At 40.3% G+C, this 11,791-nt stretch overlaps 1 protein-coding gene across 1 annotated transcript; it reads right to left on the minus strand.

Annotated features, from left to right (window-relative positions):
* Positions 1 to 114: 114 nt before the first annotated feature.
* sergef (secretion regulating guanine nucleotide exchange factor) lies at positions 115 to 10,847 on the minus strand. Its single transcript, XM_030731176.1, has 11 exons — positions 10,769 to 10,847; positions 10,353 to 10,491; positions 9,835 to 9,987; positions 8,792 to 8,886; positions 8,561 to 8,621; positions 8,009 to 8,122; positions 7,854 to 7,916; positions 7,442 to 7,600; positions 7,191 to 7,357; positions 4,567 to 4,603; positions 115 to 2,178 (listed from the first exon to the last, which is right to left on the minus strand). The coding sequence occupies exons 1-11, from the start codon at positions 10,808 to 10,810 to the stop codon at positions 1,991 to 1,993; spliced, it is 1,218 nt and encodes a 405-aa protein (XP_030587036.1). The 5' UTR covers positions 10,811 to 10,847; the 3' UTR covers positions 115 to 1,990.
* Between the last annotated feature and the right edge of the window lie 944 nt (positions 10,848 to 11,791).

Consider the following 11,791-nt stretch of genomic DNA (forward strand, 5'->3'; position numbering starts at 1 on the left):
AAACAAGTCATTAACTTTGCACTGTCATGGTCACATCTTTGTAGACTTTTGCACTGTTTTGCACCAGTGAACTTTTAACATTCCTTTGATATGTTTTCAGGCATCAAAGAGATAACATCCACAAAACAAAGAGAAAAAAAGCCTCATGCTTTCAAAAGACCACTCTTACCTTGTATTAAAGAGGCATTAAAATGGCAAGTTTTGCTGTTAGAAAACTGCGAATAATTCAGTTGTGATGCAAATCATATTTTTGCAAGGTAATTGGGAACAAAGTAAGATTTACATTTACTATATGAGGGCATGTAGTTGTACTTTGACTAATGAAGACAGCTCCTATATAAAATGCATTCTCATATCAAAATATAGGCATTTAGGTAGTAGTTTAATTGATAATCATTTAATTGGATTATACCTCTCTTTTTTTTTGGACGCATGCAAATTGGTATATTGGTATGTAATACTAACAAATGCCAAACCATTATCCTCATCATACTGGACAAGTGCCTCTGTTACTTAAATTCTTCTTATTATTCAGGAGGAAATAATATACATCTTCTTTAAAATTAACCATCAGTCACCAGCACATTGAAAACAACCATCAGCTCAGTACTCAAAAACACAGACACAACAAGCACCCCTGTACTGATCAGCTTCTAAAGGCAAGCAGTGAGCATAACCTAATTAAAGATGCAGAGTTCAGATCCACTGTTTGTGTGGAAAAAATTAGTGAGAAGGGACCAACTTTTTACCAAACACCTGCAAACACACTGCCAACAACTTGCTGAGATCTGTGTGCAGATCTGAATCTGCCAATAGAGCTGAGCACAAAGGGGGAGAGGACAGTGTGCTGGTTTAAGTTTAAAAAAATTAAAAAGAAAGAAAGTGATTATCATGACACAGAATCAATTGCGCAACCAAGATGCAACTAATTTGTGCCATTAGGTGAGATTTCAGAGTGTGTGTTTTGAACACCGTGCATTTTGTGGTTAGTTATCTGAATAAGGTGTTCAGTGGTCGTTCTGACTGGTTTGTTGTTTAGGATTTTTTGTGTCTTTTTTGACCAATACATTTCAGACTTGTACAATAGTGATAAATAAAAAAGAAACACAGAAATTATCACCTTTCAGTGAGTGTTGATTTTTTTTTTTTCCATAATCCCGGTAAAAGCACTTTAACATCTATTAATGTTTCCGCATTTAATTTGCTTAAACATTTAAAGCAAAATCTTTCATATAAAAAAGTAATTGCAGACATCAGCTTTTCTGAGTACTTCCACTGCCTTTGACAAAGGCACTGCCTTAACAACTGCAGTTGGTATCCAGGTGCTGCACTGCGGAAGTCCTCTCCTTATAAATATGTAGGTTGGGTCATGTCCAGTGGATGAGTTTCTTCCAAGATTAATGAAGTATGAAAGTGGTGCAAATTAGACAAACTCAAAAAAATCAAATATAACACAGAGAGGCAAGGACATTAATAAGTGATAGATCAGTGGAAAAATGGGGGAAAAATGCTGTTGTGTATTTGCAAGTGGTACATCACAAGTTGACAGAAATAAGCATGAAGTACTGTGATTGCATCCTGACACTCTAGCGCATCCCTCATATGATCCGTAACAGCTTCACTCAGGAAGACAAACATGTCAGGTGCAACAGCAGCTGCAGGCATGACCATATCTTGCAAAGCAATTGGCCCCATCATGTCCATCAAAGTGATGACACAGCAGAGAAATTATGGCCACATGAAACACAGCTCACCCAACCATACAAGAGTATTTATGACAACTGCAGTTTAAAGTGTGACCCCCCTTCAAGCACCTCAGGTAGCCTTTTAAAATGTGAAAATTACTGTTGAGTCAAGGGCACTTAAAAATGATCGCACGTGGGCTTTACAGAGCACCGATAAAACACTAAAACAGAAATGTGTTAACTCCCCGAAGCATTCTCTTTTTATAGCCTGATTGTCGTGCAGAATAAATGTCCCTGCTCCACTGCTACTCAAGCGGTGCAGAATTTTGTCTTGAGCCAGTCGTCACAGCACACACCGCCATTGAGTGTCCGGCTCCACAGCCAATGAGAAGAGGTCTTAGACCAGGAACAAGTTGTGGATGAAAGACGTTGGCCTGCGAACCATCTCCGCACATTCCATGTTCATTCCAGCCCCATGAGAAGAGACATCCCCCTGAAAAGGAAAAGGTTCATGGGTCAGTGTAGCTGACAGGAGAGAGAGTTGTGGGTGCAGCACAGTGTGTACAATGTAGGCTAAAATCAGCAACCTGGACTAAAAAAACAAAAAAACTACTGGGTATAAAAGAAAACACACACACAGTTTCTCTGTTCCCCAGGCTGACACTTGGTCAATAATAAAGCGCCCCTGCTCTTCACAGCTGGAGAGCTTGTTAGTGGGTGTGGTCAGGTCTGCATCACCGAGGAGACACATGCCATGGCAACACAGTTACCTAATAGGCTCCATTACCATGGCAACAGAAGCGAGCTTGCTTTCTCAAGGGTAACACATCTTCAAGCTCTCCCATACTGCAGTCGTGTGCCTTTCGTGTCATCTTTTCATTTATTTCATCGAGAGGTTGTCTTTGTCACTGTCTGCGTTTTTCACCCGTTTCTGAGAATCAGCAGCGATGGCCAGAAAGACACATATGTTTTCACCAGTTAACAGACCAAGATACCATGCCAGCAGCTTATGTCAATGTGGCAATTTGCCAGAAACGGCTTATGCATTACAAACATACATGTAGCCCTGTCCTCAAGACAGTGCTTGTACTTACAAATGGACTGACACCGTCTTTGATTAAGAGTGTTCAGAAAGCATCCTATTAGTGGACTAAATGTGTTGAAACATTTGGTTCATTGGGGGGGGGGGGGGTAAATCCTTATTTTGGTGCCGTGCTTAATTCATGGACTCACTGACTGGAGTATAGCACATCAGTGTTTCCATGGCAACAATGATGTGTCTGCACAATATTCTGCACAACAAAAGGATAAAAATCAAGAAACTCAAACTAAAGGCCATTTTCACATAAACAAACCCTGTTATTTGTTTTTAAACTTGTCGATTTAAAATTTCACACCAAAATACCAACACCACAGTGACACAGTCTGTGGAAGTTGCCTTTGTGTAGCATGTCTTACATCATTCTACAGATGCAGATCTAATTTAAGGTGTTTATGCTTCTACAATCCCATTAAGTGGAAAATGTTCACATACACCAAAATCTTTCCTCAGATTGGATGAGCTGTGGCCACAGTGTCTTTGAGCCAACTCCCACCTCTGACCACCGCTGATGATTTTCATACACCAGGAGAACTTCCTCAGGTGCTAATGGGCAAAGGATAAGCAGGCAACAGATATCATAAGCAGCATGCAATGTTCTCCGTTCCTTTCCGCCTGACCTACTTCAGCACCAGAAATAGCAGCACTCAGGTCTGTGCTTCCAATCCTGTTTTGCTATTTCATTGCTCCTGCCACCACACTTGAGACAGGAGGAGGGAAAGAGGTGAGCGTGGCAGAAGAGTGAGATGCTGGAGGTTCAGATGAGCTCTCCCTTTGCTGGTTCTGCCTTCACAGCCCATAACTGAACTTTTGCAAGCACAGAGCAGTGCTTCTTGAGACCACTTGTTACAGTGACAGACAATTTCCAAATTAGAATCACATATCCATTATCGCTATCCTGACAATTAGTGATAACTACACAAGTGAATGGCTTGGTGCTGGCAGAAACACCGGCAATGTTCAATGTTTCCTCTCTAATGGAACCCTGCTCCTGCATTTCAGTGTTCATCTGTGATATTTATATTCGTGCTGATGTAAAAAGAAAAAAAAAAACTGGGTCAGTGTTCAAAAATTTATGTGAAAGATTTTACTTCCAAAAATGGTTTACATGTCTAACTGGTGACTATAGAAAAGCGGGAGACTTTTGGCAAGCCTGGAAAGAATAAAAGCACATTTTATCTGATGAGGGATCACAGTTGAATATACCTATCTCTGTTTAGTTCTCTTTGAGGGATGCATGTGAGCGTGCAGTGTCTGTTCAGTGGTTATGTGGACAAAGAAAGATCATTCTACAAACATACGACTGGAAAAACTTGCCTGTAAATGGGCATGCGATTAATGCGGCTCCTTTATAGGCCTGTTCGGATAATTGCTTCTGTCAATGATATCCATCTATCCATGCTGTAATTACATCCTGATGCAAAAGCCACTGAGCAAAGAGCTGACCTCAGAAATGCTCTGCAGCATTACAAGGATTAATTGTTAACACTGTAATGTATTAGACAGCTCCCTTACTAACTCTTTAGTAGGGGTGAGGACAGCTTGAAATAGTTTAGCCTCACATTTGTGCATTCTACATTACTTTACGTAGACAGAGCTAGAGTCATGTCAGGCCAGAGGATGTCTCTTATTTCAGCCACAAGTACGTAGAAACCAGTTAGTTCAAATTTTGCTTTTAATTTCTCATAAAAAGCTTTTTTTTTCTGTGTGAATGTTGAGTGTAGTTGTGTATTATGTGTATATTAAATTAGGATAAAAGTGGAGAAAATGTAAGACACTTACCTACAATAGCAAGGTTATGTTCTGATCCACAAGAAATCTGTAGAGAAAATATTTTAAAATACACAGTGAAAAGCAGACATGCAGTTTTAAGACTTTAATATTCAAGAATTGGAACAGCATTATGATACTGGTATTTTATTTAATCTAAACCTCCTCTAAAAATGAAATAAAGTTACAAGATAAAGTCGCCCACATTTAATTTTAAAGTACAAATGTTGATAAGAGCATTAGTGATAGAATACCTTACCACATAATGTAAATTGAAACTATAGCAGAGAACTGATTCATAACCCTTAAAAGCCACTGCCGGAGTTGCTGGAGGAGGTAATGTAGCCATTTCAGGATGCCTATACAGTCCTGCCCTTTGTTGACCAAAACCTTTTAGAATTTAATGGCCTTTTCTCCTACTTCCCCTTTCACAACTATGACAGGAATTGAGTGGACACATTTAAATGCTAATTGAATACCGGACAAGAGAACCAGTCTTGTCAATGCCTCTTAAGATTTCTATAGGCTTCTTGCACAGGCAGTCTGTCCTTAAAATTGCCTTTACAGTACTGCGCAGAAGTCTTGAGTCTCTCTTGGATTCTTTGTATTTTGCTTCCTAGAAGCCAGACGTTCTGATAATTTTAAAAAAGTAATCCTGAGCAATAATTCTCCAGGCTTTTTGAAGGTTTTTCTTCAGATGTTGGCTGCTTTTTTTTTTTAAACTAATGTTAATGAGGAATGTTATTTTTTTTTAACCAGTGTTGTGTCTACACTTAGCAAAGAACCAATTTTAAACTGTATCTTTAGCCTCTTTGTTAGAAGGAGCGTGTTGCAAAAAAATTGCTCCAATTTCTTTAGTTGATAAGACAGTTTGCCAGGCATAAAATAATATTTTTGCACCAACAAGGTGATTTCCAAAGAGCTATTAGCTGAAAAATTATCTCAGCATGGTGTGCAGTGTCCTTAAGAATTTGAGGAAACTGGATAAGAAGCCATTTTTAAGGCAGAAAAGGCTGGAGTATGACAAATTACACAAAACTGGACTGAAAATCAGTGGCAACAGGTCTGATGGAGTGATGAATACAAATTTAAAAAATTTTGTCAAATCATCATCAATACATATATAGAGGGGTTCAGGAGAGAGGAACAGCAGTGAGTGTCTATAGTCATCTGTAAAACACGGTGGAAGTTCTGTCATTGTTTGGCACTGCATCTCAGCCAGTGGTGTTGGAGATCTTGTCAAAATTAATGGAATTATGCAAGCAACAAACATACAATCAGATTTTGATCCACCCTGCAATACCATCTGGAAAGCATCTGATTGATATGGCTTTATTTTTCAGCATGAGAAATGATCCCAAGCACACTGCCAATGCAGCAAAAGCGTGCCTGGATAGAAAAACAAACAATGGAGCACTATCAGTCATGGATTGGCCTCTCAAAAGCCTGGATGTTAACATTATTGAAGCAGTGTGGGATCATCGTGACAGAGAACAGAACAAAAGGCAGAAACCATCCAAAGAAGAGCTTTGAAGACTAACTTAAAGAAATTACAAGAAAGCTGCCAAAGAGAGTTCAGGCTGTGTTGAAGAATAAAGGTAGTCACACCAAATACTGACTTTCAGGCTCATTAGAATTATAAAAACTCTGTTTTTGCCTTATTTACTTTATTTCCATGTATGTTTGCACATTTCAATAAACTGCTGTGTCTATTTCCCATTTTTCTAGCCAAATATAAAGAAATGAAGGATGACTCAAGACTTTTGCACTGTACTGTATATAGCAGTGTATTTGACAAACCATACAAGCCATTAACAGTAACAGACCCACTGAGTTTGTCCCTCAGTAATGGTCACGTGGCTCCATCTGGCACCAACACCATGCCACATTCAAAGTCACTTAAATCACCTTTTTGTCCTATTCTGATGCTCGAGTTGAACTTCAACAGGTCGACCATGTCTACATGCCTAAATACACTGAGTTGGTGCCATGTGATTGGCTGTTGGCAGGTGTACCTAATGGAGTAGCTTCTGAGTGGATCTGTACAGTGCTTTAACACAGTAGGGCAGGCTGAGTGATTCATATCCCACTCAGCCAATTCATCTTACTTTATGCTTTACACACACATGGTGATAAAGCTTTTACATACAGTGTTGTTACAGTGATCCGTGCAGTGGCAGGATGCAAGGAGCATTTGTTCTTGTTTGGCCCTGACATCCACTTCATTGGCAATGACCATACTGCCACCATTTAGAATATAGGTTAACTGCTGTTACTGTGTTTATGTGAGAAGTCAAAACTGCCTACACTAATAACCGCTATTTCTTTTCCCCCTGCTGGACTATAATGCCAGCGTGAGTATGCTTTGTACGCAACATATAATGATGCAAATTATTAAGCACCTACTGTTCAGGGGAAACGTGTTTCACTCATACTAAACAATCAACAGCGACTTTGTTTATCTGTGGCTGTCTGCTGCCTCCTGCTGGACCGCCACAGACCTTTTCAAACTAACATCCACAGAAGTATCCCCAAGACTAACAATACTAAGTCTAAGAAACATTTAATTCTTATTGACTACAGCATACCTGCAGGTTATGCCATCTGGAGAAGTGCTAAACACTCAGATGTCCTACCTGTGTTGCCCCATGGAGGTCTTTAACCTCTGCAGGGAGTCCAACCTCCTGGCTCCTACCTTCTGCTCCAGGGCCAGCTGACTGCTGCTCTGTGTCCTGATTGAATAATACTTGGCGGCCCAGCTGCCCATAAATTCCTCTGCCCCATGTGAACACTCTCCCACTCTCTGAAACAGACAATTACATTTTTTTCAGTTTGGGCATCTGTCCTCTAAATCCTGTAAAAACTATTGAAAATTACAGACAAGTACCTGTCTGAGCAACAATGTGAGTCCAGCCACTCCACACATTTATAACTTTTTCTCCATCTAACAGAGATCTCTTCAGAAGAGTGGGAGAAGACAGGAAGGGCTCTGTTGTGGTCAGCTGACTGTGCTTGTTGCTTCCCCACAGAAACAAATCGCCATCTTCTGCACACATGACAGGGACAGCATTACTCTTCATCACAGCACAGGCAGCAGCAGAAAAGCAGAACAGTAATTGAGAGGCTCTGGTGAACTAATTACAGGACAACAGGGAGGGCAGACTTGATGTATGAACAAGAGGTTCAAAACAGTGGTAGTACCTAGAAGTGTAAATGTTCCCTATAAACGAGCAGTGCAAAATTCACAACACATCTGCTTTCAGATTATAGCATACTGAAGCAACTCCCTACTGCTATACCTGTAAGGCACACACAGTGTGCTGCTCCTGCAGTTACCCGGTGTAATCTTCTTTGATCCAGACCTGCAACAAGGTCATAAATATAAGTCCTATGTATAAATCACCAATAGTATAATTAATGAGCAATTATTTCTGCTCAGTACAGTTTATGTTACCTGGTACCAGAGACGGCACCTTAGAGGTAAGGTGTGATGGAACCGCACGTGGACTGAGTGCTCTCTTAGCATAACTGAAAAGTCCAGTTCCCCACTGATAAACACAGCCCGAGCCTGAAAGCCAAACAGAATTACAGGATTTATGGCTTTACTACCAAAAGAAAAACAGGAGCAGTCAGAGCCTGCACATCTCCACTGAGGCTGAAGCTCACCTCTGCACCAAGCATGCACTGAGTCCCTGGATGCAGAAGGATATCTGCATCCAGACTGGTTTATGAGAACATCAAGACAATGATTCAATTTGATTTGTATTTGTGAAGATATCCCATTTTCCCAGATCCAGATTTGGATTGACTCCAAAAATGTAATCACTTCTAAGTCCCAACTCTGTTAAAGTTTTCATGCAAAGCCAGCCTTTACTTTTTGAAATATCTGGCAAACAAATATACAGACAGGCAAAACAAACCAATCACACAACCTTCTTGGTAGATGTTACAACAAATTGAGGACATACATGTTGAGCACACTTCACAGTTCATGGTGCTATCTTACCAGTAACAGCGAGTGAGTGCCGGAGTCCTGCTGCTACACTTACTATTGGCTCCTTCAGACTCTAACAACAAACAGCACAATAACATCTGCCTTAATGAAAGTGATTTAAATGACAGGTAAGTTAAGATGATTTGCACAAAACTAGATCACTCAAGATGTATTGGATGCACATAAAAGCTTTCAAGACTGTGACATTACTACAGAAAAATTGCACTCCCAAGATGTTCTCACCTCAACAACCAGAAGCTCTGCAGAGTGTGTTACGGCCTGTCCAACACCTAGTTGCCCAAATGCATTGGAACCACATGCCAATAACTGTCCACAATCTGAAAGTGTGATATAAGAAGAAAAGAAGTATGTCTTTAAATAAGACGTACTGAAAACTTCAACTTTTGGTGGGTGGAAAATAATTCACGTGTCTTGTGTTTTTCCCCATTCCTGGTATTTTTCAGCTATGGTCTGAGTCCCTCATGCCTCATAAGTCCCTCATGCAGTTTTAAGTGGGTTGGATGTGTTAAAATGTGTTTGGGTTTTTTTTGGAAGCTATAGCTCCAAATTCATATCTGTGGATTTTATAACTGAATGCTATTACATGAGTCACTTTATCCCAGCTACAGGTGTGTATAAAAACTGATATTTCCATAAAAGGCATTTATACATGAAAGAAGTAATTGCAGCTACTCCTATTTGACATAAATGCACATTTATTGCACTGTACAGTAGTTAGATTTTTGTTTTGTTTTATTTTTTTATTTTTTAACCATTACAGCCATTTTGCTTTAGTTGAAAGTCTTATGTCCATTATATTTTTCATACAATTTGTTTGTTCTTGCTGTCAAATTATTGTCCATGACATTCTGAAATTACTCTTTAAAGGATAAATAATACACCATCCTGCTCTATCATCCCTACTCAAGGGAAAGCGCTGAGGAATATATTTCAACTGCCAATATCCTCTTAACTCTTTACCCCATAAAGACAAGATGTGACGACCTCCCCCGTACCCTTAATGAGGAGTTTTGTCACCACAGTAATCATCAACCAAAGACATGGTTTGATGACCACAATAGTTTTTCCAAGGGTAGCTTTGGTAAGCTGCAGAGATTACCCTCACTTTTGTTCTGGAAGCAGGCCTGAAGTATGACAGAAACTGCTTACTTCAGGAAGGAGAAACAAAGATTACCCCTAGTAAGCATCCAGGGGGAAAAGAGTTAAGCCAAGCACAAATAGAAATGAGCATCCCTTCCTGGTGTGAAATGGTGCTGGGTGCTCACCAGTGAGAAGAAGAGTAAAATCCCAACCACAGGCAACATTTGTGACTCTCCGATTCAGGACTGGGCAGTGCTGAAGAGTTGAGATTTCTGTATTGCGTCCAAGTCCCAGCTGTCCTCTGTTATTCTGCCCACACACAAACACCTCGCCACTCTCTGTCCAGCACAACAACATAGAAAAAGGAAAAAAAAAAAAATCAAAGATTTAATCCAGATGTTTGATTTTTCTTTTGGAAAAGTAGCAGCTGCACACTGACACTAAATATTTACTTAGAGAAAACTGGACCTCCAACAAGAGTGAGCTATGAATGAGCTATAGTAATTTTTTTAATGGATATGAACTAGTATAGGCAGTTCTTTCTTCTTCTGTTTGCTGTTGGATTATAATTGTAATTTTTGCATTAAACAGCCTTGAGGAGGCGCCACGTGATCTCTGAAAGTCTTGCTCACTTTACTACACAAGAGCGAAAACATCATGATTACCAGGTGGGCTGTTTAAAACAGGGCGAACAGTTACCTACCGGTAATAACTACGGAGTGTCCTCCGCCGCCGCTGATGGCCCGGACTGCCCTGTTCTGTAGGGCAGCAATATTAGAGAGCCGGGGCGAAGCCTGGTCCTCCACATGTCCCTGTCCCAGCTGCCCGTAACTATTGGCTCCCTGACAGAAACAGCGCAGCCCAATAACTGTATATGACAGACCAACAACTATCAGTGTTCAGGTAACTGTGAACCAGATGTTAACATCTGCTTTTTTGTCGCAGCACTTGTACTCACAGCTAGTTTTTTGGACGCAGTTAAGCTAACTTTAGCAAAAGCGCTACGTTTACTTTCCCAGATAAACTGTCACTTTGCTGGTTGTGAGTATTTAAATAAACGAATTACACAGGCAGAAATACGTGACGTTTACAATTTAATGTTGACTATAAGAAACTTACCCAAGAGTGTAAACAAAACTCCAGCCGCGAGTGTGTTTCCATGGAGTAACTGAGCCAAACGCTACCGTATGCTTTGCGACACTGTCGTGAAGATACTAGAACCGGATATGACTGACAAAAGTTTCTACCTGACTAGTTATAACTTTGTAGAAATATAATATCTATATAGATGTAAAATTACTTGTAAACTAACGGGTGGAAAATATTAAAAAGCTTCACGTTTTAAAGTTGTGTAATTTATTGAAGCTATATGAGTGATATGAAATTGTTTTAATGTGTTTATTTAGATCAGCTTCTTAAGCAGAACAGCAAATCTAAAATAATAATAATAACAAATCTGTTTGTGGGCTAGTTTCAGAACCATCAGCCATGTATTAAAAAATAAAAGTCTTCTCCCTTTAGTGGTCACCACATCTGCCTCCACTTCCCCCTATCCCTAGCATCCTCCTCTGTCACACCAAGCCTCTGCATATTCTTCCTTCACTGCATCTATGCATCTTCTCTGAGATCTTCCTCTTTTCCTCCTGCCTGGCAGCTCCATATTCAACATCCTTTGTCCAGTACATCCACTATCCCACTTCTGCAGCTATCCAAACCCTCTTAGCCTTGCCTCTCTGACTTTGTCTCCAAACTGCTCAACCTGAGCTGTCCCTCTGAGGTACTCATTTCTAATCCTGTCCATCCTGGTCACACCCTTTGAAAATCTTAACATCTTCAGCTCTGTCACCTCGGGCTCTGCCTCCTGTCTTTTTTTGTCAGTGCCACCATCTCCAAACGATACATCATAGCAGGTCTCACTACCATCTTGTAAACCTTCCCTTCTCTCTTGCTGCTATAATTTCATCACAGATCACCCCTGACAATCAAATCACCCACTCCACCCTGCCTACACTCTCTTCTTCATCTTTTTTGTGCAATGTACATTGATTTGGATGGTTGCTTCTACTGACGTTCATTCCTCTTCTCTCCAGCCCATACCACCACCTCTCCAGGCTCTCTTTCACCTGCTCCCTAACTCTCACT

This window comes from Archocentrus centrarchus, chromosome 6, assembly GCF_007364275.1.
Source record: "Archocentrus centrarchus isolate MPI-CPG fArcCen1 chromosome 6, fArcCen1, whole genome shotgun sequence".
NCBI lineage: Eukaryota > Metazoa > Chordata > Actinopteri > Cichliformes > Cichlidae > Archocentrus > Archocentrus centrarchus.

Excerpts from the sequence above, each read along its gene's own strand:
- sergef (XM_030731176.1), bottom strand. The coding sequence starts at position 10,810 with ATGGAAACACACTCGCGGCTGGAGTTTTGTTTACACTCTTGG. Across the intron at positions 9,988-10,352 it reads ACACTCCGTAGTTATTACCG|AGAGTGGCGAGGTGTTTGTG; the intron begins GTAGGTAACTGT and ends TGTGCTGGACAG. Across the intron at positions 7,358-7,441 it reads TCACATTGTTGCTCAGACAG|AGAGTGGGAGAGTGTTCACA; the intron begins GTACTTGTCTGT and ends TGTCTGTTTCAG.